Genomic DNA, 25,812 nt, shown 5'->3' with positions numbered 1-25,812 from the left:
TTCCCCCTTATGCGAGCATAACTTACTTTTTCTGAAGGCAGTGTCTGCCCCTTTTACCAATTGTGAAGTTCCAGATTAGCTCACAGACTCGACCAGATATTCAAGTTATATATTGAACTTAACAAAGTCAGATTGGCAAAGAACATGTACTCCCTTCAAAATGCAGAAGGTGCAGGCTTAGCCCATTTGGTTGCTGGCTTTGTTTAAGAGGGATTAAAACGATGGTGTTGCGTGTAGAATACAGCAGCTATTAGATTTGTGCATGCTATTAAGTCTTCTGGTTTGTATTGTCTGTTTTTTTTGTTGCACCGTGGACAGCGTCTAACTCTCAAGAGGCTGGTTGACATAAGCATGGAGTCATTACTCCTCTCTCTCAAAGCCATGGGTTTGATTACTCTGTAGGAGTTATCTGGTGGTGCCCAGTCTTCTTCCCGAAGGTTTTTTCATTCTGTAGGTTCTTTGAATTGATCATAATCAAATGTTTAGTAATCAGGTTTTTTCATTCTGTAGGTTTTTATCCTTAGACATACATTGTTTTCCTCTGGCTTCTGGAATCCTCTTCTTCAAAATCATCCCATAATAGAGACTGAAGAATCTTCTATATGTTTTTGTCCTCTTCCTCAGCTAGCATTAGCCATAGAGTGACACGATTTGCATACAATGCGGAAATTAAGGTAGTCTTCAATCAGATTTATATGTCTAACAACTCAAGGTAAAAGTACAAGTCAAAAGATTTGTTAAATTTAACTGACCACTTCGTAAGGAGTTTTCATTGAAGGTATTAAAAAAATTGACTTTCTTTTCATCAGATAAGATTTTATTATGCTCGAAAGATTTCACTCTCATTTTTAATGTTTTATATAGCTTACGTGGTTGATTAAACTTAATTTACAGTGGTATCTTTAAGATTTAACACTAAGATAATCACTTCATTTTTTATATATATATTCCGGAGAAAGGAATTAATTCCCCATCCCTCAAATTTTCCATGTGAAAGAACAAATTATTGCTTACTGTTCATAGTTAATTATTGCTTTAAGTTACTTGTTACTTTTAATTCCTAGTATAAAAACCAAAAATATCGTTTCATTCAAGTAAAGGTTAATTTATTAGATTAGACACATACAAATTCATCTTTCAGAAAACACACAAAATTCCTCAAGGAGATTCCACCACAACCTTGTTGAGTTCTATATTTATCGTGATCGCTTTACACCATGGTTAAGATGTAATTTGGCTGAGAAGAACTCAACTGAAAAGGAGACAAACTTTGCCATAATGCTGGCCATAACAAACGAACTTGTTGCCATTGAAATGTTTTTTATTTTTTTTTGCTTTCAGGAGCGCCATTGAAAGGAGACTAAAACACCAGAAACAGAGACTACCCGAGCTAATGATGAAATGCTGATATTTACTCTCAGTTTTACCATTTCATTTCTACAAAATTTTAATACCATTTGTTACTGTAGATTTGCTTAGGAACTAAAAAAAAAAGGAGTCAAATTAATAATCTCAATTGTTGACTAAAAGGCAAACAAACCAACATAGTTTATAATTTGAACAAAGGAAGAAAATTGACACATTTGGTAGGTGAAAAAGGACAAATAGTACTCACGATTATATTAAAAAAAAAAAAGACAAAGTTAAGCCAACACCAAAAGGGATAATTTTGGCCAGAATCCCTTCATACATTAAAGATCATTTTCTCAACAATCTAGTCTAAAAAAAGCAAAAGAAAAACTTCTGAAAATTGCTTGATATTCTACCAAACACGACTCTCACAGTGTGCTGCTTATCAGTGTTCACGGGAACTTCGCCTGTTGCTGCTGAAAAAGTAGGTTGATGAAGAAGCAGCAGTGTGCTTCTCCATCTTATCAGTGTTTGCCGGGAGCTCGATTCACATAAATTAGGTATTTTCCTACCATTTGCCCCAATATTATTAAATCCTTTCGGTAGCTAGGGCTTGAAAATGAGAACAATGGCTGATTGGTCGGAGCTTAACCGTGAATTGTTGGTTGTAATTGTTAGACGAATAAAGCTGATTGAGAATTACCTTAATTTCCACACTGTTCGCAGATTGTGGCACTCTGTGGCAACCAAGGATAATTTTAATAGTAATTTGCCAAGGGTTCCATGGCTAATGCTAGCTGAGGAAGAGGATGATAAAACATATGGAAAATTCTTCAGTCTGAATAATGGCATGATTATGAAGAAGAGTATTCCGGGAGCCAGTGGAAAACGATGTATGGAGTCGATGGGATGGCTTATCACAGTTGGAGAAGAGGGTGAAATCAGTCTGTTGCATCCATTATCCGGTGTTCAAATCCAGTTGCCACATCAGAATAACACCGAACATTATAGACCCAACAAGACTTCAGAACGATGAACATCTATCAGCTAATCCTCTTCTCATATATCTGACCCTGCGGTCATGGTCATTGAGGGACACTACCAGTTCCTCGGTTTTAGGAGACCTGCGGATTTGTTATGGGATAGGAGTCAGAGTTATTCCATCTCAACCACACAACATACAACTATATGCAGCATGGTACTTGTATTATAAAAGTCATTAAAGAAATTGAACATAATCTAAAGCAGACCACTAGATGCACAAAAATTAATTAGAAATAGAAAATCAACAAAAAGGGAGAAAAACAACACCAGACCTATGACTTGAGTAAGTAAGCCAGCGATAGAGAAATTGACGAGAGGAAAGGTTGATGGCCAAGAAAGAAAGGAGCCATCAACAATAAAGAAAATCAAAACAGAGGGAGGAGATAGAGATAGATTGACTGAGGGAGAGGTGATTTGAATTACCTGGTGACGACAACCGGTGATGGAGAACTACTCTTTTTGATGCCATAACGGAAGAGTCTTCCTCTTCCCCAAAATCTCATAGAATCTTTGTAAGGCATTTCGTTTAACTTGTTGATCGAAGGCGTCATGTTGTTTACTTAAGCTTCCATTGGCTTTCTTTGATGATGCCAACGAGTCATCCACACATCAAACAAGTTCACCTTCCTCTTATGCATCGTTCCCATCCAGAATATCTAAAATCCACCACAAATCAGAAATTCCTGATGAAAAAATTGCAGATATACTGAAAAATCAGAGAACAAGCAACAAGGATTTTGGGTTTCCGTCTGTTCTAGGTTTACAAGGAGGAAAATGAGGAGAGGGAGGGAATATACAAAAAGGTGGAGGGGAGATAAAATTAGGAAAATCTCGCTTTCAATTATTTGTATTACTCTATTTAGGACAAACTTTTTGTGGCTATTCTCGTCAATGGCCAGTGAAAAGGTCTTTATTCCCTGCAAATGTCTAATTGCTGCAAATTATTGCATAAATGAAATAAATTACTGGCATTTAATTGATTGCCACTAAATAATTGTCATTAAAGGCATTTTTTCTGGCAGTGATAAAAGATGGCATCATGGTATCCTGTTTTGGAAATGGATATCCAACTTTTATTTCCAAGTTTAAGTAGGCCAAGTTATAATTACCACCATAGATGGCGACAAACAAAGAGTTAACTTTGCTAGAGGCAGGACATGAAGATAGGACAACTTTGAATAAAAGGTGTGTTTCCAGATCACTGGAAGGAATAAAGTCTGTCCATTATGGACTTCAAGCAAATATTCAGTTTCAAGCTTCTTAGCACAATACTTTCTCACATCGGGGTACTTATACCTCGGTGGAAGGGTGATTTCAACCCTAATGATTAGGTTAGACAGATTTTAGGAGTCTTTTTCAATAGAAAATTAGAAACTAACCATCCATGGGAGAACAGTGAAACTCCTTCTTACCAAGGACCTCCGGAATCTCAAGATAGTGAACTACTCTTCTTTCATATATGCTAATAAGAAACTTTTCATATTTTTCATTTTTACTATCGTCATGAGGCAGCAGCAACCATGGCTGAACTCCCTTAATACTAGAAATAGTTGGTAATACTGACCTCCATGAAGTTCAAACACATGTGAACTGGACTTGATCTGTATATGTAGCGAGACAATGAGCTATCAACCTCAGCAAATCCTGTGGAAGCTCCGAGCAACCAGCCATTTACAATCTGAAACATCAATAAGGAATGCGATATATAATATTAGAACAAAACAATAACCATAAAACTTTCACAGTATCACACAAACTTAGGATAACAACCAAAAGATATGATCACTAAGCACACATGTCATTTGTTACAATCCAGAAACTAATCACAATGAATACAAATATATCTATCTTAATGTTGTTTCAAAACATCAAGATATAGCTTCAGAGAAGAAGTCAATTCTAACACCCATACTACAATGCTCCTTTTTTTCCCACCATTCACCAAACTTACAAGGTTGATCCTAGTTCATTGAACTACAACGCCAAATCATAGGAGTAAATATAATCAATGAGAAAACCGGAATTCATACAAGAGGATTCTAAATAAAGATGGCAACTTTTACTAATATGGTGTCCAATTCCTCAAATAATTGCAAAAACATTAACTTCACTCTCCAACAGTGACAATTTATACTGCTGCTTGACAAATTCCTCAGGAAATAATAAACCATAAGGTTCTAAAAAGCTACAGCTTCACTGCCACCAATTAAGTAATTCTTCAAAAACCAATATCAAAAGAGCACTGGGAGCTATAATAGTCAAAGAGGAATCTGAAAATACATACAAAGGCCGCAAAGAAGATTTACCCAAAACAAATTTAATAGCTTAAACAGCCACTATCAGCTTGTCGAACAATCGAGATGACCTACCAATAACAAGGATGGATGCACGAGGTTTTATAGCATTTACGATTTCTGGTTTGGACACATTTTCTTTCCCCAACCTGATCTGGTTTTGGATTTTGAAATTAGACCTCATATTACCAAAAGTCGCAGTATTTTTCCGTTTTACCAAACATAAAAGGAGTTCTCTTTCAAGACATCAGCGAAATCAGGCTTCAAATCTCGCTCACAAGTTCATGCAGATTCTGTGAGAAGTATGTCTATAATTGTATAAATTTTGTATGAAGTTAATGTTGGTTTCTGAAAAAATACTATACATATTGTAAGCAATATGTATATATCTGTATAACTCTTGTTTCAAAACTTATACAAAATCTATAAAGTATGTATAAAATTTGTATTAAAATGTTATTCTTCAAACATGCTAAAGCATACATCTTAAAAACATTTTTTATAGAACTACTTATACAATGCACAACTTATTTACAACTTCATACAACATTCAATACAACTACAACAATTACTGGTAGATACGAAAATTCAAATAGTTTAATCCAAAGTTCTAAAATATAAGACAAAATTCTAGTGTCATTTAACTAAAACCTTAAAATTTGAAAATTGTTTACTATTCCTAATGTCACGACTATATAAGGAAATTACTTTTTTTTTTTTTTTTGAACATTGGTAAAGTTGTATTCTTTAGCATTAAGGACATGCTGGCCACCTTCAAAATTTACAGCCCTAAGCGAAATTACAAGCTCCCTATTAATTCTATAATTTGATCTACATCTTCTATGCAGAGTTGTTTACACCAAAAAAGTAAAGATACCAAACAATTCCATTTTACTTTGTGAATGGAATTAGATCTATCTTCAAAACATCTCCCATTTCTTTCCTTCCACACTGACCACCATATGCTAAGGAAATTACTTTTCTAAATGTTAATTGTAACAATGTGATACGTATAGTAGTTTTTTAATGGTTACAAGAAGACCGTTGTTGAAAAATTAAAATGAATTGTAGCTTGAAATAAAAAGGTGATGATATGGAAAGAAGATTGAATGCATTATTATGTCGCTATATGGGAAAATTATAAATTTGTATACTAAAAAAGACTTCAAAATGGTATTTAAATATGCATAGTATATACTTGTTCTAATTATCATAAATAAAAAGTTTCATCTTTTTAGATTTTAGTTTGAGTTGTCCAAATGAGTGACTAAATTAGGTCAAGTTTCTATTTCTCATTAATTAGTACATATACCTACCTTTTTGGTTCCGATATTTCCTGCTTCCCGGATATTTATTCTTATTTATTCTCCTTTTTCTGCTTATGATAGAGTTTTATATCCCGTTCTAAACTTAATTTATTTGAATCAATTACTTTTAGGTAACTAAACACCATACTTGGTGTGCTAAATTTAATACATAGCAAACAAAATGCTACCAAACATAGTACTAATTATGCTAGTTTTAAAACATGCCTAATTCAACTTCCTAACCAGCATCCAAATGATCCCTTAGTTTATGATTTTCTGATGACAGAACATCAACTCGAAATATGACTATTTTGGTGAGTTATGATTTAGAATAAAAAATGTTTTAGCTATACAGAGCCCTTTAATCATTATTTTCATTCACATATTTTTCATACGAAAAGCAATGCAGCAAAAATTTGAAACAATTGCAAATATTAATGTATTGGTTGTAATAGTATCTTGATATATTTCTACTAGGAAAAATTCATTAGTTTCTCTTTCTTCTACCTTTTCCTTCCCACTTTATAGTCATTGGATAGAGATTACTTGTAGGTATGACTTGTTTGTGAAGCACATGCTTATCATCATTCATTTCGTAAAACAACAACATACATCTTAATCTCAAATTAATTTGCATATCGCTCTATTTCTTCCCCCTTCATTATCACTACCTTGAACATGCCCATTAGTAATACAAGTTACTACAAGAAATCCCCTTTCTCGAAGCTTGAACACGGACCTTCTAATTGTAAAGAGGAAATAAGAGGAATGGGAATTTCGATCCGACGAATACTATTGATAACTCAAAGGAGTCCTTTGAGCTTCAACAGTATCATGATCACATTGTCTCACAATATCTAACACAAGATGATAAGCTAAAGTTAGATAGTAGTTGAGCAATAGCAACAATTCCATCTTATACATATATCAATTAAAATACAGCATGCCTCAGCAATAAACAACAAAACTAACTTACGCTATATGTGTAGCTGCAAATTATGCTGCATTCTTGAATATCCATGATAACTTGAGTCATAAGTTTGTGCTTCTTGCTTCTAACCCTTGTGGTTCGGCCCTTCCCCAAACCCTGCGCATAGCGAGAGCTTTAGTGCACCAGCTGCCTTCAAACGCATGTGCTTCTGGGAACGATTCTCAAAAATCTTATGAATATCAACAGATGTAACTGGATTTGATGGATCAAAGGATGCCTGTCAAGGAAGTGTGATGGTAAATAAACAGCCAAAAGCTATATCAAGAGTAAATGGGACACAGCAGTTAAAAGAGTAATATTTCCTCATATCCTATTCTGAAGAGTGTGTTTTGAACTTCAAAGTTTCAGATTCCATGGATTTACTCAAATTACAGATTAGAAATTCCAGTTTACAAAACTTCTCATGTTCATGGGGAGTTAAACATGCAAAATTGCCGACAAGACACATGCAAACAGCCAAAATCTTTACATGGTTAACCAAATAGTGGAATAAATTATTCAACTACCAAGTACCTGTTCTAAACTCAACAAACATGATAAACAAGATTTATACCAAGTATGTTTACATATATATTTGCTAGCCTGTTATTTTCTAAGTACCGTGACTTAACCAGTCCAATAAGGTAGGATATGCTATGTATAGAGGGTTAACATAACAGAGAAACAACAAGAAACATAATAATGATAAAACCATATCACTATACAAGTGTGGATATCATCACTTCAAACAAAACTTAGCATGCAATAAAAGAGAACCAAACAATTTAGTCTCAAGTCACACAGCATTAAGGGTCCATAACAAAAGTAAACAATCTACTTCTTGCATTTAATTGTTTCTCCATCAGTATATTTGTCATCATTTTTTCCTAATCTTAACGGCATCATAGAAAAGTTGATCCTCCTAAGAGGCTTCCAAGTAATCCACTCAGACATCAGAAAGTTCCATTATATTCAAAAAGAAAATTTATTTACAAATCTGTTAAAGATGTTCACATTTCATTAATGAGTAGAAACTTCCTAAAGAAAACACTAAGGAAAATTACATTTTCTTTGATAAATCCTTCAGCAATCCAACACAACATACCTTGAAGCAAGCTAACAACTAGTGAGAGAACCTTTGTCCAATTATATGAAAACCAAAAAGATGCATCAGCCAAGTCTGAAGATAAATGACATGTTGTGAATACTATTTAAAAAAATCTAGTTGACTTCCGGTGTAAACACAAGAGCATATAGAATCACAAAAAGAGTAAATGTAGAAAAATGGCTCACTCAACAAGGATTTGGTGTGACCCAAATTGGAGGACAGACGCGGCTGAGGGAAACACCATATAATGTGGCTGGATACTGCCATCTGCTAAGTTCAACACCCCCATGTCCAAGCCGCCACCTTCTTTAAACTGGAGGTATGCACCCAAACAATCATCTGTAATATAAATATGATCGGGCTTGATTCCCGGAAGTTGAGAAGGTTGGACCCAAAGAGAAGCATTACACCCAAGAAAAAATCTGTCCCCTAAATCCCTAGCCGCTATAACTGGTTGCATAAAAGTTGCCACTGAAATATAACACATCATTGATATGTCCTTGATAGGTCAACTTTTTATTCCTGATCCATAAAAAATCTCCTGCAAACTGAGCGACTGGACATTTTCCCTTAATTACCATGAGAATGTAATCAGGCGTATCAATAAGAATTAGCTGTCAGAACTGCTTTATGTATAAAGGTCCATGGTTGTAAAGCCTTGATGGATTGATAATGTTCGGTGGCATTTTGATGTGGCAATTGTATTTGAACACCGGACAATGGATAACAGACCAATTTCACCTCTTTTCCGACTCTGATAACCCATCACATAGACTCCATACATCATTTTCCAGGGCTCCCGAAATCCTCTTCTTCAAATCATGCTATTGTAAAGACTAAGAATTTCCTACATTTGTTATCATTCCATTCCACAGCCACCATAAGCTATGGAACCTAAGCAACTTACTATTAAAATTGTCCTTGGTGGCTACAGAGTGCCACAATGAGAAAATTAAGGTAATTCCCAATTAGATCTATACATCTAACAATTATAACCATCAATTCACGTTAAAATCCGACCAATCATTCATTTTTCTCATTTTCAATCCCCCTAGCTAACGAAAGGATTTAATAAAATCAGGCAAATGGATGGAAAATACCTAATTCATGTGAATTGAACTCCCGATGAACAAAGATGAGTTGGACAAGCAAACTGGTGATTGTTCATCAACCAAGCTTTTCAGCGGAGACGGCGGAGCTCTCTATCAGTGTTCGCCGGGAGCTCGAACACCGGAGTTTCACCGGAGATGACAGGCGTTGAGAGGGCGGAGCTCCCTATCAGTTTTCTTCGGGAGCTAGAACACCGGAGTTTCACCGGAGATGACGGGCGTTGAGAGGGCGGAGCTCCACATCAGTGTTCGCCGGGAGGTCGAACACTGAGAGGTAGCGGAGCTTCCAATGAGAGAAGTGTTTGAAAGAATATAAAGCAAATTTTTCAGTTACATTTTGGACTTTGCTTTTACTACACAAAATTGTTGAGAAAATATCAAAATGGTCTTAAATGGATTGGTGTTGTGTTATTTTAGTCCATTCTTATATATCACGTAATTGAAATAGCGTTTGATGTATTAAACAAAAAATATCATATAGTTCTTTAAATATATCACATAATCGAACTATACATTATTTGGTAATAAATTTTGAAGTGGAAAAATCTCAAAAATTCAAAAACTACTTTGAGCCATTTTTAGAAAATTTATAAATATTTGAAAATTAAATTTTCTAAATTTTCTTAAATATTTGGTCAAACATATTTTTAATATGTAGAAAAAGTGATTAATCTAGTCCTTTATATATATTATGTAATTGAAATAAAATGAAAAAATGTTAAATTTAACTACACACATCGTAAAAAGAAGCATCAGTGTGCTGCTTCTCTGTGTTCACACATCTCCGGCTGAATCATCACTGTCCTCCGTGTTCGCCGGAAGCTCGATTCACTAAATTTAGGTATTTTCCGACCATTTATCCGTATCGTTCCGTTAGTTAAGGCTTAAAACTGAAAAAATGTCTGATTGGTCTGAACTTAACTCTGATCTTCTGGTTCTAGTTGTTAAGCGTATTAATTTAATTGAAGATTATCTTAGTTTTGGTACTGTCTGCAAATCCTGGCACTCTGTGGCCACAAAGGATAATTTTAATAGCGATTTGCCTAGGGTTCCATGGCTAATGTTAGCCGAGGAAGAGGATGACGACACATGTAGGAAATTCTTCAGTCTAGAAAATGGGGTGATTCTGAAAAAGAGTATCCCTGGAGCTAGGGGAAAAAGGTGTGTTGAGTCCATGGGATGGCTTGTAACAGTCCGAATAGGCCAGAATGAAATAAGTCTATTGCATCCATTTTCTGGTGTTGAAATCCAGCTGCCAGATCAAATTCGATACCCACTGGATAATAATAAATATTATGGACCCGTCACTTTCTCACCAGCAATCTCTATCCATAAAGCAGTTTTGTCAGCTAATCCTTCTCATACATCTGACTACATTCTAATGATCATTGAGGGAGACTTCAGTTTCCTCAGTCTATGGAGACCAGGTGATTTGTCATGGACCAGACTATCGGTCTACAATGGACGAATTACTGATGTAGTATATTTCAATGGCAAATTTTATTCAGTCGATTATAAGGGTCGTATCTCTGTTTGCGATGTCTCTGGCTCTGAAATCGGTGAAAACAATCGCATAGCGCAGCTAAATCAATGTATTCATGGTATTTATTACATCCTAGAATCACTAGGATCGTTATTTGTAGTTGTGCAACAATTTGTTGGTTTATCGTACGAGTACGACTCAGATGATTGGATTCTACTGACTTCCATCCTAGGTGTAGATTATGAAGAGGAGACTGTTTCCAACACTTATAGGACAATAATTTTTCTAGTTTACAAGATTGATTTAGATGCTTGTGAAGCTACGCCAACGAAGGATTTAGGGGACAGCTTTTTTCCTGGGTCCTAATGCTTCTATTTCGGTTCAAGCTTCTCAATTTCCAGGAATCAAGCCCAATCATATTTATTTTACAGATAATTATTTGTGTGCATACCTCCAGTTCCGAGAAGGATGCGGCTTGGACATGGGGATGTTCAACTTAGCAGACGAAAGTATCCAGCCACACTATGATGGTGTTTCCCTCAGTCGTGTTAGTCCTCCAATTTGGGTCACACCAAATCCGTGTTGAGTGAGTCACTTTTCTATATTTACTCTTTTTGTATTCTATATATTCTTTGTTTACCCCTGAAGTCGATTGGATTTTTTAAGGAGTATTTACAACATGTCATTTACCTTCTGACTTAGCTAATGCATCTTTGATTTTTATGTATAATTGGACATAGGTACTCCCATTATGTGTGATACTACCTTGTTTCAAGATATGTTCTTTAGGAATGCACTACTACTTCACTAAATCAGAATTGTCTTTGTTCTCAAGTTTCCACTAAGAAACTTGAGGGTTGTAATTCTTTTAAGCTTCAGTAAAATGTGTTTTGAAGTTGTTTCGTAAGGGTTAAAATGAGTTTCACACAGAATAAATATATATTTGAAATGCTTAAACAGACTGTTATTCTGCATGTACTCGTATTATAGTTAGCCTTTCTTTCCTGAAACAATAGAATCAACAAGGAAATATTTGAGATTCTTCATTTTGATGTATCCTCTTCTTGAAGTCATCCCTTGAAAGTGCCGTACCCTTATTTCTAGTGACTGATGTTACATCAAATTCACCTTGTAAGCACCACTTCGATGTCTTCCTTTCTTGACCAATTCAGCTGGAGCTTAAAGTCCATTTCGAATCTCACTTTTTTTGACCAAGAGGACTTGAAAAAATAAATGAGAGCATTGCACTTTCACATCATTGAGTACCCTCACATTCCATGACACAATACTGACCTTCATCGATCATGATAGATACATCCCTTCCCCTCTTCTAGTGCCAATACTGATGAATTTGCTACCCGGTTCTAGGCTCTTTAATTATTTTGCACCGTTAACTTTTGTTGTCATAGGTACCATTGCTTTGGATACTTGAATTTTGTTCTGCCTCTTCACATCAATTCTAAATTAATAGTTCCATGCTATTTTCTCACAACCTTGAAAATGGATCCCAAATTCCTCACTGAATCTAATACAGTAATATTTTGTTGCACCCATACTGTAATCGGAATACCAGGTACTGAATCCACTGTCTCGACATGATCAGATGTCTCGAGAGGGGTAACATCCCCGACATGTAAATCTCTACTTCTTTTTTTCCTCTTGATATATCCATTCTGTATGAACCAACCGATTCAACATATCAGTGTGTGAGATAATCGACATAGCCTCCTCACTCGTGGTGGTTGGAGTTTGGCGATCTTTTTAGAAACTACTCTCCTGATTAGATCTGTGAAGTAGAGGGAATGAGAATTGCAAACTTCCAGTCTCCTGTTTTGTTCTAGTAAGTATCGATAGTTATAGTAAAAACTTTCGAAGAGCCCACGTGCCCCACTTTACTGCCTGATCCATTCATCCCTATCACCATAGATGTGATGTCCTTTGTTGCCCAATGGTTCAATGACCGATCCTCGTCTGCTCCTACGGAGTACCTTACCGGCACAAAAAATCTAGGAGAACTATTCTTGGGATTTCAATCTTGTCACTGCCTTCACCTTTCCGTCTTGTCACAATCTTCCACTCATTAATAAATTGAACTTGTTTAATAGATTTATAAATAAATTTTCCTTTCGAAAATAATGGAGCTTTCTGATGTCTCATTGGATTACTTAGAAGTGTCTTAGGAGGATCAACATTTCTACGATGATGTTAAGATTAGGAAGAGTAGACGACAAATATACTATGAAGAAACAATTAAATGCACGAAGTAGATTATTTACAGTTATTTTGGACCCTTAATGTTGTGTGACCTGAGACAAATTGTTTGGTCCTTTTTCTGCTTTTCTGCTTAGTGCCCACAGTAAATTTTGTGCTGATAAAAAACCACTCTATTATTGCCAGATAACTTATGTTTGAATTGATGATATCAATACTTGTATAGTGATATGGTTATATCATTATTTTTATTCTTGTAATTTCTCTGTTATGTTAACATATCCTACCTTATCGAACTGGTTAAGTCACAGTAATTAGAAAATAACAGGCTAGCAAATATTTATGTAAACCTAGTAACTATAAATCTTGTTTATCATATTTGTTGAGTTTAGAACAAGTAGTTGAATAGTTCACTCTGCTATTTGGTTATCTATGTTAAAGATTTTGGCTGTTTGCATGTGTCTTGTCAACAATTTTGCATATTTAACTCCCGATGACCATGAGAAGTTTGTACACTTGAATTTTTGATTTGTAATTTGAGTAAATCTATGAATCAGAAACCTTAAAAGTACACTCTTCAGAATAGGATATGAGGAAGATATTACTCTTTTAATTGCCATGTCATATTTATTCTGGATATAACTTTGGCTTTTATATTTACTGTCACTCTTTCTTTACAGGCATCTGTTGATCCATCAAATCTAGTTACATCTGCTTATATTCATAAGATTTTGGGAATCTTGCCGAGAAGCGCAAGATTATGACTCAAGTTATTTTGGATGTTCAAGAATGTAACGTAATTTCAGCTGCACATCTAGTGTAAGTTAGTTTTGTTGCTTATCGCTAAAACATGTCCTATTTTAACCCCTTTTATGACGAGGGGGAATTGTTACTGTTGCTCAATTATCATCTAACTTTATCTTATCATAATGTGTTTAGATATTTGAGACAATGCAATCATTTTACTGTTAATGCTTAAAGAACTCCTTTTAGTTATCAAAAGTATTTGTTGGTTCAAATTCCTGTTCCTCTTTACAATTACAAGATCCTTCTTTTAGCTTTGTGAAAGAGGGCTTTTTGTAGTAACTTGTATTGTTAACGGACATTGTTCAAGGTAGTTATAGTGAAGGGGGCATAAATGGAGCGATATGCATATTAGTTTGAGATTGAGACGTAGTGTTTGTTGTCTTACCAAATGAATAATGATAAGCATGTTTTTTACGAACAAGTCATACCTACAAGTAATCCTCATGCAATGAATATATAGGGTGAAGGAAAAAGTAAAAGAAAATAATAAATTTTTTCTAGTGGAAATATATCAACATACTACTACAACCAATACATTAATATTTGCAATTGTTTCAACTTCTTGGCGCTTCTCTTTTCGTATGTAAAATATGTGATTGATGAATAAAGATGAAAGGACCGTCTATATCTAACATATTTTTATTGTCAATCATAACTCACCAAAATGGTCATTTTTTTAGTTGATGTTGTGTGCCATTTTAGCAAGAAAAATTATTCATGTATTAAAACAAGCATAATTAGTATTATGTTTGGTATCATTTTGTTATGTATAAAATTCTACACACCAAGTATAGTATTAGTTACATGTTTGCGATTCCGCATAAACAATCCCACATAACTAATATATGTATAAATTCGAAAGAAATTTATGATACCCATCAAAAGAAAAGGAAGAAAATTATGTTATTATTTATGCAGGGTAGAAGATCAAATAACTATATATATGGACAACTAAATCGTGCCTAAATTTACTCTCAAAACTTTTTTAGATGTAGAGCTATAAATTTGTCCTTTTAAGGATTATTCAATCAAATATTTCTTTTAATGGATATATAAAATAATTGATTCAAAAAATTAAATTTAAAACGGAATATAGAACTATCATAAATAGGAAAAGGAGAATAAATTAACGGGAAACAAGAAAAAGCATAACCAACAAGATTGTAGATGTTCTAATTAATGAGAAATAGAGACTTAACCTAATTTAATCACTCATTTGAATGACCTTTTATTTATGATAATCAGGAAAAGTATATATAATGTAGAACTACATTCCATTTTAAAGTCTTCTTGAACAACAACATACCCGGTATAATCCCAGGGGTCTGGGAAGGGGTAGAGTGTACGCAAAACTTACCTCTACCTCAGAGGTAGAGTGATTGTTTCCGATAAAGGACCCTCGGCTCAAGGAAATTAAGTCTTTCTAATATCCAAATTTATAATTTTATTGTGTAGTCAAAAATATAAAATAATGCATTATATCTTCTTTCCATATCAACACCTTTTTATTTCAATATTTCAAGATACAATTAAGTTTAGTTTTTCAACAGAAGTTCTCTTAGAACTATTGAAAACCTACTATACGTATCACCAAGTTACAATTGTTATTAATTTCCAAATAAAAAATAAAATTTACAATTATTATTTCATGAGNAAACTCAACTTCTCAAAAAACTCAACTTTTTACCAACTTTTCCTCAAACTAACTTTACAACCACAAAACATGGGACTCGGGGCAACTACCGAAAGGGAAAAATAGTCATTTCCACAAAAAAATTACCAAAATGACCTTTCGGGTCATTACATCAAGTTACAATTATTATTAATTTCCAAATAAATAATAAAATTTACAATTATTATTTCATGAGAAATTTGTCAAGCAGCAATATAAACTGTCACCGTTGGAGAGTTAAATTATTTTTTTGCGATTATTTGAGAAATCCGACGCCATGTTAGTAACAGTTGCCATCTTTTTTCTGAATCCTCCTATATGCATTCCTGTTTCTTCCATTGATTATATTTGCTCCTATGATTTGGCGTTGCACTTCAATGAGCGAGAATCAACCTTGTAAGTTTGGTGAATAATTGGTGGGAAAAAAGGAACAATGTAGTATTGGGAGCAATATTTTCTTAGAATTAACGTCTTCTCTGAAGCTATATCTTGATATTTTGGAACAACATTAAGATAGATTTATATACGTGTACATGATGATTATTTTCCGAATTGACAAAGAACATGTGTGCTTAGTAATCATCTCTTTTGGTAGTTATACTAAGTTTGTGTTATACTTAATCTAAAAGTTGTATGGTTGTTGTTTTGCTCTAGTATTATATATCTCATTCCCTATTGATGTATCAGATTGTTAATGGCTGGTTGGTCGGAGCTTCTACAGGATTTGTTGATGTTAATAGCTCATTATCTTGTCATATGTACTGTTCAAGTCGGGTTCACATGTGTTTGTACTTCATGGAGGTCAGTATTACCAACTGTTTCTAGTATTAACAATTATGGCTGCTGCTGCTGCCTCGTGACGGTAGTACAAACAAAAAATATGAAAAGTTTCTTATTAACATACATGTAAGAAAAGTAATTCACTATCTTGAGGTCCCAGAGGTCCTTGGTAAGGTGTGTCATGGGCGTCCCACAGATATGGTTAGTTTCTATTGAAAAGGACTCCTAAAATCTCTCTGTCTAACTCTAATCCAATCACAAGGGTTGAAATCAAATCACCCTCCACCGTGATGTGAGAGTATTGTGCAAAGAAGCTTATTTCGATTTTGAGTTATATGTAAAGGACTAAAATAACCATTTTTAATACATTAAATACTATATTGACTATATAATATAAATATTGGACTAAAATAATTACACTCATACATTAGAGACTAGTTTGATCATTTTCTCAGCATTTTTGTCTATTTAAAGCAAAGTCCAAATCAGAGAACCAATTTGTTGTTACATTTTCTACCAAACACAACTCTCACCGTGTGCTGCTTCTCTGTGTTCACTGGTAGATCCGCCGCTCTCAGCTTCCATCTCCGGCTGAATCCTCACTGTCCTCCGTGTTCGCCGGAAGCTCGATTCACTAAAATTAGGTATTTTCCTACCATTTATCCATATCGTTTTGGTAGTTAAGGCTTAAAACTGAGAAAAATGTGTGATTGGTCGGTGCTTGATCGTGATCTTTTGGTTCTAGTTGTTAAGCGTATTAATTTGATTGAAGATTATCTTAGTTTTGGTACTGTCTGCAAATCCTGGCACTCTGTGGCCACAAAGGATAATTTTAATAGCGATTTGCCTAGGGTTCCATGGCTAATGTTAGCCGAGGAAGAGGATGATGACACCTGTAGGAAATTCTTCAGTCTAGAAAATGGGATGATTCTGAAAAAGAGGATCCCTGGAGCTAGGGGGAAAAGGTGTGTTGAGTCGCTGGGATGGCTTGTAACAGTCCGAATAGGCCAGAATGAAATAAGTCTATTGCATCCATTTTCTGGTGTTGAAATCCAGCTGCCAGATCAAATTCTATACCCACTGGATAATAATAAATATAATGGACCTGTCACTTTCTCACCAGCGATCTCAATCCATAAAGCAGTTTTGTCAGCTAATCCTTCTCATACATCTGACTACATTCTAATGATCATTGAGGGAAACTTCAGTTTCCTCAGTCTATGGAGACCAGGTGATTTGTCATGGACCAGATTACCGGCCTACAATGGACGAATTTCTGATGCAGTATATTTCAATGGCAAATTTTATGCAGTCGATCATAGTGGTTGTATCAAAGTTTGGGATGTCGCTGGCTCTAAACTCGGTGAAAGTCATACCGTAGCGCAGCTAAATTCATGTATTGATGATCTTTATTACATCCTAGAATCACTAGGATCGTTATTTGTAGTTGTGCAACAATTTGTTGGTTTATGGTATGACAGAGATGAGATTCCACCGTCTCTCATCCTAGGTGGAGATGATGATGAGGGGACTATATCCAACACTTACAGGACAAAAACTTTTCAAGTTTGCAAGATTGATTTAGATGCTTGCAAAGCTACGCCGACGAAGGATTTAGGGGACAGAGCTCTTTTCCTGGGGCCTAATGCTTCTATTTCGGTTCAAGCTTCTCAATTTCCGGGAATCAAGCCCAATCATATTTATTTTACAGATAATTGTTTGAGTGCATACCTCCGGTTTGAAGGAGGATGTGGCTTGGACATGGGGGTGTTCAACTTAGCAGATGAAAGTATCCAGCCACATTATGATGGTGTTTCCCTCAGTCGTGTTTGTCCTCCAATTTGGGTCACACCAAATCCGTGTTGAGTGAGTCACTTTTCTATATTTACTCTTTTTGTATTCTATATCTTCTTGTTTACCCCTGAAGTCGATTGGATTTTTTAAAGAGTATATACAGCATGTCATTTACCTTCAGACTTAGCTGATGCTTCTTTGATTTTTACTTATAATTGGACATAGGTACTCCCATAATGTGTGATACTATCTTGCTTCAAGATATGTTCTTTAGGAATGCACTACTACTTCACTAAATCAGAATTGTCTTTGTTCTAAAGTTTCTTAGTGGAAATTGTTCATGATCTAATAATATTGAGGTGCAGTCACCATCACGATTGATGTTTTTTTGAAATATAAATATCATCACAATGGTGACTGCACCTCAATATTATTAGATCATGAACAGTTCCACTAAGGAACTTGAGGGTTGTAATTCTATTACAATTCAATAAAATGTGTTTTGAAGTTGTTTCTTTAAGGATTAAAATGAGTTTCACACAAAATAAATATATGTTTGAAATGCTTGAACAGACTGTCATTCTGCATGTACTCGTCTAATCGTTAGCCTTTCTTTCCTGAAACAACAGAATCAACAAGGAAATAATTGAGATTCATCATTTTGATGCATCCTCTACTTGAAGTCATCCCTTGAAAGTGTCATACCCTTATTCCTAATGACCGATGTTACATCAACTTTCACCTTGTAAGCACCAGTACCATGTCTTTCTTTCTTGACCAATTCAGCTGGAGCTTAAAGTTCATTTTCGAATCTCACTTTTTTGGCCAAGAGGTCTTAAAAAAATAAATGACAGCATTGCACTTTCGCATCATTTAGTACCCTCATGTTCCATGACTCAATACTGACCTTCATCGATCATGATAGATACATCCCTTCCCCTCTTCTTGTGCCAATACTGATGAGTTTGCTACCTGGTTCTAGGCTCTTTAATTCTTTTGCACCGTTGACTTTTGTAGTCATTGGTACCATTGCTCTGGATTCTTGAATTTTATTCTGCCTCTTCACATCAATTCTCATTAATAGTTCCATGCTATTTTCTCACAACCTTGAAAGTGGATCCCAAATTCCTCACTGAATCTAATACAGTAATATTTTGTTGCACCCATACTGTAATCGGAATAGTGAATCCACTGTCTCAACTTGATCAGCTGTGTTGAGAGGGGTAACATCCCCGACATGTAAATCCCTTACTTCCTTCTTCTCTTCCTCTTGATATATATATTCTGTATGAACCAGCTGATTCAACATATCAGTGTGTGGGATAATTGACATAGCCTCCTTACCTGTGGTGGTTGGAGTTTGGTGATCTTTTCAGAAATTACTCCCCGACCAGATCTGTGAAGTAGAGAGAATGAGAATTGCAAACTTCCAGTCTCCTGTTTTGTTTTAGTAAAGTATCAATTGTTCTAGTAAAAACTTTTGAAGAGGCCCACGTGCCCGGCTTTACTGCCTGATTCATACATCTCTATCACCACAGATGTCATGTCCTTTATTTCCCAACGGTTCAAAGACCGATCCTTGTTTGCTCCTACAGAGTACCTTACCAGCACAAAAAATCTTAGAGAATTATTCTTGGGATTTCAATCTTGTCACAACCTTCGCCTTTCCATCTTGTCACAACCTTCCACTCATTAATAAATTGAACATGTTTAATAGATTTGTAAATAAATTTTCCTTTTGAAAATTTATGGAACTTTCTGATGTCTCATTGGATTACTCGGAAGCCTCTTAGGAGGATCAACATTTCTACGATGATGTTCAGATTAGGAAGAGTAGACGATGAATATACTCTGGAGAAACAATTAAATGCAAGAAATGAATTGTTTACTGTTGTTTTGGACCCTTAATGTTGTGTGACCTGAGGTGAATTGATTGATCCTTTTTCTACTTTTCTTCTTAGTGCCCACGGTAAATGTTGTGCTGATAAAAAATTGCCAGATAACTTATGTTTGAAGTGACGATATCAATACTTGTATAGTGGTATGATTTTATCATTATTTTTCTTCTTGTAATTTCTCTTTTATGTTAACATATCCCACCTTATCGAACTGGTTAAGTCACAGCAAATAGAAAATAACAGGCTAGCAAATATTTATGCAAACGTACTAACTATAAATCTTGTTTATCATATTTGTTGAGTTTAGAACAAGTACATGAATAGTTCACTCCACTATTTGGTTAACTATGTTAAAGATTTTGGCTGTTTGTATGTGTCTTGTCAACAATTTTGCATGTTTAACTCCCGATGAACATGAGAAGTTTGTACGCTTGAATTATTGATCTGTTATTTGAGTAAATCCACTCTTCAGTATAGGATATGAGGAAGATATTACTTTTTTAACTGCTATGTCCCATTTATTCTGGATATATCTTTTGGCTGCTTATTTACCATCGCACTTTCTTCTTCTTGATAGGCATCCGTTTATCCGTCAAATCCAGTTACATCTGCTGATATTCATAAGATTTTGAGAAACTTGCCGAGAAGCACAAGAGTATCACTCAAGTTATTTTGGATGTTCAAGAATGTAATGTAATTTCAGCTACACATATAGTGTAAGTTAGTTTTGTTGCTTATTGCTAAAACATGTCCTATTTTAACCCTTCTTATGTGCAAGGGGGAATTGTTATTGTTGCTCAATTACATCTAACTTTATCTTATCATAATGTGTTTGATATTGTGAGGCAATGCAGTCATTTACTGTTAATGCTTAAAGAACTCCTTTTAGTTATCAAAAGTATCTGTTGGATCAAATTTCGGTTCCTGTTTACAATTACAAGATCCTTCTTTTAGCTTTGTGAAAGAGGATTTCTTGTAGTAACTTGTATCGGTATAGCTAACGTGCATTGTTCAAGGTAGTTATAGTGAAGGGGGCATAAATGGAGTGATATGCTGACTAGTTTGAGATTGAGACGTAACTTTTGTTGTCTTACCAAATGAATAATGATAAGCATGTGTTTCACAAACAAGTCATACCTACTAGTAGAGTTGTCAAAAAGGGTCGGTCTAGCCCCACCCGGTCCAAGTCTCGCGGGCCAAGGAATTTGATTGGCAAGGGCGGGCCGACCCTTTATTTGGAATGCCCTGAAAATGCTCAAGCCAACCCAACCCTGGAAGGGTCGAAGGCTGGGGCGAGCTAGTCCTTTTTTTTTTTTTCAAACTTCAAATTCTATAACATCAAGAAAATGAGAAGATTTTCAAATCAAACATGGCATACAATAATGTTGTTTCAATAACACTAGCAAAAAATCTAGTGTGATTAGCATGTATCTAAGATACTAGATATGCGAGATACATGTATCTCGTGTGATGCATCCCAGATATGCGAGCGAGATAAGAGAGCGGCGAGTGAGCTGGGAGGGAGGCGAGGGCGCTCCTGGATTTATCTATGTATCCTAGATACGCGTGAATCCACTTGAATAGAGTGTATATAGAACATATTAACCTAATTTTCAGTCCATGTATCTTGAGATACATGTATCTGGGCGTATCAAAATCTGATAAGATTCGTAATATTACAACATAGCATGCATTTAAGTAATTAACTCATATACTAGTGAGATTGCTGTAAGTTACCCTTCATTAAATAGTTTTGGCCCATGAACCGACCATGGCCCGACCCTAATCAAACCTCATGGGCCAAAGGCTAATATGGGTCTGGCTTATAAGCTCTAGTTTTAAATGGGCTTGGAAAATCCTATCCCTACCCTACCCCAATAACGGATTGGGTTGGGCCGTCCCTATGGGCTAAGCCCATTTTGACGGTTCTACTTACCAGTAATCCTCATTCAATGTATATATAGGGGGAAGGAAAAAGTAGAAGAAACTAATAAATTTTTCGTAGTGGAAATATATTAGCATACTACTACAACCAATACATTAATATTTACAATTGTTTCAACTTCTTGGTGCGTGTAAAATATGTGATTAGTGAATAAAGATGAAAGGACTCTATAGCTAACATATTTTTATTGTCAAATATAACTCACCAAAATAGTCCTTTTATGTGTTGATGTTGTGTGCCATCAGAAAATCACAAACTAAGGGGTTATTTGGATGCTGGTTAGCAAGAGAAATTATGCATGTATTAAAACTAGCATAATTAGTATTATGGTTGGTATCATTTTGTTTGTTATGTATGGAATTCTACACACCAATTATAGTATTAGTTACATGTTCGCAATTTCACATAAACAATCCCACATAACTAATATATGAAGTTCAAAAGAAATTTATGATACCCATCAAAAGAAAAGGATTACACCAACTTATGTTATTATTTATGCAGGGTAGAAGATCAAATAACTATGTATATGGATAACTAAATTTGCCTAAATTTTTTTTTGGATGTAGAAATATAAATTTATTCTTTAAGGATTAATTCAATCAAACTTTTCTTTTAATGGATATATAAAATAATTGATTCAAAAAATTAAGTTTAAAACGGAATATAGAACTATCATAAACAGGAAAAGGAGAATAAATTAACGGGAAACAAGAAAATTCATAACCAACAAGATAGTAGATGTACTAATTAATGAGAAATAGAGACTTAACCTAATTTAATCACTCATTTGAGCGACTAAAACTAAAAAAATGAAACCTTTTATTTATGATAATTAGGAAAAGTATATATAATATAGAATTAAATACCATTTTAAAGTCTTTTTCAACAACAACATATCCTATATAATTCCACAAAGAGGGGTCTGGGAAGGATAGAGTGTACGCAGACCTTACCTCTACCTTAGAGGTAGAGTGGTGGTTTCCGATAAAGGACCCTCGACTCAAGGAAATCAAGTCTTTCTAATATACAAATTTATAATTTTATTGTGTAGTAAAAACAAAATAATGCATTAAATCTTCTTTCCATATCAATAGCTTTTTATTTCAATATTTCAAGATACAATTAATTTTAATTTTTCAACAAAAGCTCTCTTAAAACCATTGAAAACCTACTATACGTATCACAAAGTTACAATTATTATTAATTTCCAAAAAAAAAGAATGTAACAATTATTATTTTCTGAGAAATTTGTCAAGCAGCAACATGAACTGTCACCGTTGGAGAGTTAAATTATTTTTTTGCGATTATTTGAGAAATCGGACACCATATTAGTAAAAGGTTCCATCTTTATTTTGAATCCTTTTATATGCATTCCTGTTTCTTCCATTGATTATATTTGCTCCTATGATTTGGCATTGCACTTCAATGGGCTAGAGTCAACCTTGTAAGTTTGGTGAATAATTAGTGGGGAAAAAAGGAACATTGTAGTACATGTACCAATATTTTCTTAGAATTAACGTCTTCTCTGAAGCTATATGTTGATATTTTGGAACAACATTAAGATAGATTTATATGAGCATTCTCCTGCTCTACGGAGCCCTCTGGAGCTAGAGTTTGGGCTGCTTGACGCTCTTCTCCTTTCGAATGAATTGAATTACTTCGGCTTGGATGCCTTTTGATCAAATGGAAGGATGGATGTGTGTACATGATGATTGTTTTGCTTAGTAATCATCTCTTTTGGTAGTTATACTAAGTTCGTGTGATACTTAATCTCAAAGTTGTATGGTTATTGTTTTGCTCTAATATTATATATCTCATTCCCTATTGATGTATCAGATTGTAAATGGCTGGTTGGTCGGAGCTTCTACAGGATTTGTTGAGGTTAATAGCTCATTATCTTGTCAGATGTACTGTTCAAGTCGGGTTTACATGTGTTTGTACTTGTTGGAGGTCAGTATTACCAACTGTTCTTTGTTTGTTGCCATTTATGGTGGTAATTATAACTTGGCCTACTGCAAACTTGAGATAAAAAGTGGATATCCATTTCCAAAACAAGATACCACGATGCCATCTTTTATCACTACCAGAAGAAATGCCTTTAATGACAAGAGAATAAGGACTGGCCATTCAAGAGAATAGCCACAAGAAGTTGGTTCTAAATAGAGTAATACAAGTAATTGAAAGGGAATTTTTCCTAGTTTTATCCTCCCTCCAACCTTTTGTATGTCCCCTCCCTCTCTACATTTCCTTCCTTGTAAACCTAGAACAGAACGAAAACTTAAAATCCTAGTCTCCTGTTATTTAATTTTTGAGTGGATCTGCAATTGTTTCATCAGGGATTTTGAATTTGTGGTGGATTTTAGATATTCTGAAGGGGGAATGATGTGGAAGTGGAATATGAGCTTGTTCATGTGGTGGATGACTCGTTGATGCTGGTGGAGAAAGCCAATGGAAGCTTAAATGGTGGAAACAACATGATGCCTTCGATCGACAAGTGGTACAAAAAGCCTTACTTCAGAGATTCAATGAGATTTTGTAGAAGAAGAAGACTCTTCCTGTTTGGCATCAAAAAGAGGAGTTTTCAAGCTGATGAATATCCAATCACCGACCATGCCGTCTCCATCACCGGCTATCGCCACCAAGTAACCCGAATCATCTCTCCCTCACTCTATCTATCTCTATCTCTTCTCAACCTTGCTCTCGTCAGTTTCGATTGTCGCTGGCTTACATACTCGAGTCCTAGGTTTTGTTTTGTTTTTCTCCTATTTTGTCTATTTTAATTTTTTGTTAATTTTCTATTTTTAATTATATTTTGCGCTAGTGGTCTGCTTTAGATTAGGTTCAATTTCTTTAATGATTCTTATAATACAAGTACTAAACAATGAGCATATAGTTAGATGTTATGCAGTTGAGATGGAATATTTAGCATTGCCTTTGTGACTTCGAATATTTTTAGTGGAGCGAGGGTTGTAATACTTTGCTATTTACTCAGAAAATGACAGTGCTTTATAATTCTAATGAATTTTTTACCTTTTTGTTCACTTTTACAATATGTGTACTGTCGTTCTTTTGTGGATTTGGTAATAATTATGTTGGAGTACACCCAAAAACCTTCAAATTGGAGGACAAGAATATGTAATAAGTGGGTGACTGCTGGTTATTGCTTGGATTATGAAATACTGTTTCTGTTCTTTCATGGCCACTGATATATTGAAGTTTTTTTTTTTTTTTTAGATAATGGATTTCAAAGAAGGCATCAAGAAAGTTAAGAAAGTCAAGAAAGTTTCAGGGGAATTAACAGGAGGGAAATTGTTCCAGCTGCAGAGGGTTGTTATAACTCTAGACTTGGGAATGTAGCTTGGGGAAGAGATGCCTTCAAAGTATCTATTGTTTCTTTCTGTCCATACACACCAAAAAATGCAAGCTGGGTCATCTTCCATACTTTCCTGACGGGTTTTCCGACCTTCCACGAGCTCCAGCTAACCAGTGCATCTTTAATGCTACTTGGCATAACCCAATTTAGACCAAAACTGAGATGAAGATATTCCTTCCATATGCATGCGGCTGCTGTACAATGAAGAAGATGGTGTCTGTTGGTCTCTAGGGCCTGTTGACACATGAAGCATCTGTTGACAGTGTGGATTTTTCTCATGATGAGGTCATCTTCGGTGTGGGAGGTTTCATGAAGGGCTAGCCAGCTAAAACAAATCACCTATAACTTGGTTTTCTAGATTAGCTTCCATGGCCAATTAACTAGCATTTCATTTTGAGCACATAGTGAATGGTATGCGGCCTTCACAGAATATTCACCAACTGCTTTATCCCCCTAAATGAGTCTGTCAGGTGATTGATCATTAATCTGAACAACACACCTAGTCTCTGCAGTAAACGTCTTGTAGTTCCCAATTTTGGTAGTTCCTCCGGAATTGAGGGATCCAAGCATTTGGAGAAGAGGAAGACTCATCAAAAAGAGGAGTTCTCAAGCTGACTAATATCCAATCATTGGCGACGATGTCTCCGTCACTGGCTGTTGTCAC

The 25,812-nt window shown here is 35.1% G+C and overlaps 5 protein-coding genes across 5 annotated transcripts in view; 4 read left to right on the top strand and 1 right to left on the bottom strand.

Moving 5' to 3' along the window:
* LOC125841908 (putative F-box protein At5g55150) overlaps positions 1-17,583 on the top strand; it is a 29,690-nt gene extending 12,107 nt beyond the window's left edge. The window contains exons 2-4 of the mRNA XM_049521097.1: positions 13,557-13,695; positions 16,043-16,156; positions 17,448-17,583. The gene's annotated coding sequence lies outside the window, so the exon portion shown is untranslated. The remainder of the gene's footprint in view (positions 1-13,556; positions 13,696-16,042; positions 16,157-17,447) is intronic.
* LOC125841915 (uncharacterized) lies at positions 1,573-2,471 on the top strand. The gene has a single exon (XM_049521107.1). The coding sequence runs from the start codon at positions 1,970-1,972 to the stop codon at positions 2,384-2,386; it is 417 nt and encodes a 138-aa protein (XP_049377064.1). The 5' UTR covers positions 1,573-1,969; the 3' UTR covers positions 2,387-2,471.
* LOC125841914 (uncharacterized) lies at positions 7,051-9,459 on the bottom strand. Its single transcript, XM_049521106.1, has 2 exons — positions 8,264-9,459; positions 7,051-7,203 (listed from the first exon to the last, which is right to left on the bottom strand). Exons 1-2 carry the CDS (start codon positions 8,561-8,563, stop codon positions 7,051-7,053), a joined length of 453 nt encoding a protein of 150 aa, XP_049377063.1. The 5' UTR covers positions 8,564-9,459.
* Positions 10,033-11,183, top strand: LOC125841913 (F-box protein SKIP23-like). Its single transcript, XM_049521105.1, has one exon. It carries the CDS (start codon positions 10,081-10,083, stop codon positions 11,029-11,031), a length of 951 nt encoding a protein of 316 aa, XP_049377062.1. The 5' UTR covers positions 10,033-10,080; the 3' UTR covers positions 11,032-11,183.
* LOC125841910 (probable F-box protein At1g65740) lies at positions 16,793-20,720 on the top strand. The gene is made up of 2 exons (XM_049521099.1): positions 16,793-18,001; positions 20,405-20,720. Exon 1 carries the CDS (start codon positions 16,838-16,840, stop codon positions 17,999-18,001), a length of 1,164 nt encoding a protein of 387 aa, XP_049377056.1. The 5' UTR covers positions 16,793-16,837; the 3' UTR covers positions 20,405-20,720.
* The last annotated feature ends 5,092 nt before the right edge of the window (positions 20,721-25,812 follow it).

This window comes from Solanum stenotomum, chromosome 10, assembly GCF_019186545.1.
Source record: "Solanum stenotomum isolate F172 chromosome 10, ASM1918654v1, whole genome shotgun sequence".
Classification (NCBI taxonomy): Eukaryota; Viridiplantae; Streptophyta; class Magnoliopsida; order Solanales; family Solanaceae; genus Solanum; species Solanum stenotomum.
This window is presented reverse-complemented; position numbering and strand designations above follow the sequence as displayed.

What these genes read in the sequence shown, in the direction of transcription:
- LOC125841915 (XM_049521107.1), top strand. Translation starts at nt 1,970, where the DNA reads ATGAGAACAATGGCTGATTGGTCGGAGCTTAACCGTGAATTGTTGGTT.
- LOC125841914 (XM_049521106.1), bottom strand. Translation starts at nt 8,563, where the DNA reads ATGATGTGTTATATTTCAGTGGCAACTTTTATGCAACCAGTTATAGCG. An exon ending in TTGGGTCACACCAAATCCTT is followed by an intron (nt 7,204 to 8,263) that starts GTTGAGTGAGCC and finishes CTTCCTTGACAG; the next exon opens with GCATCCTTTGATCCATCAAA.
- LOC125841913 (XM_049521105.1), top strand. Translation starts at nt 10,081, where the DNA reads ATGTCTGATTGGTCTGAACTTAACTCTGATCTTCTGGTTCTAGTTGTT.
- LOC125841910 (XM_049521099.1), top strand. Translation starts at nt 16,838, where the DNA reads ATGTGTGATTGGTCGGTGCTTGATCGTGATCTTTTGGTTCTAGTTGTT.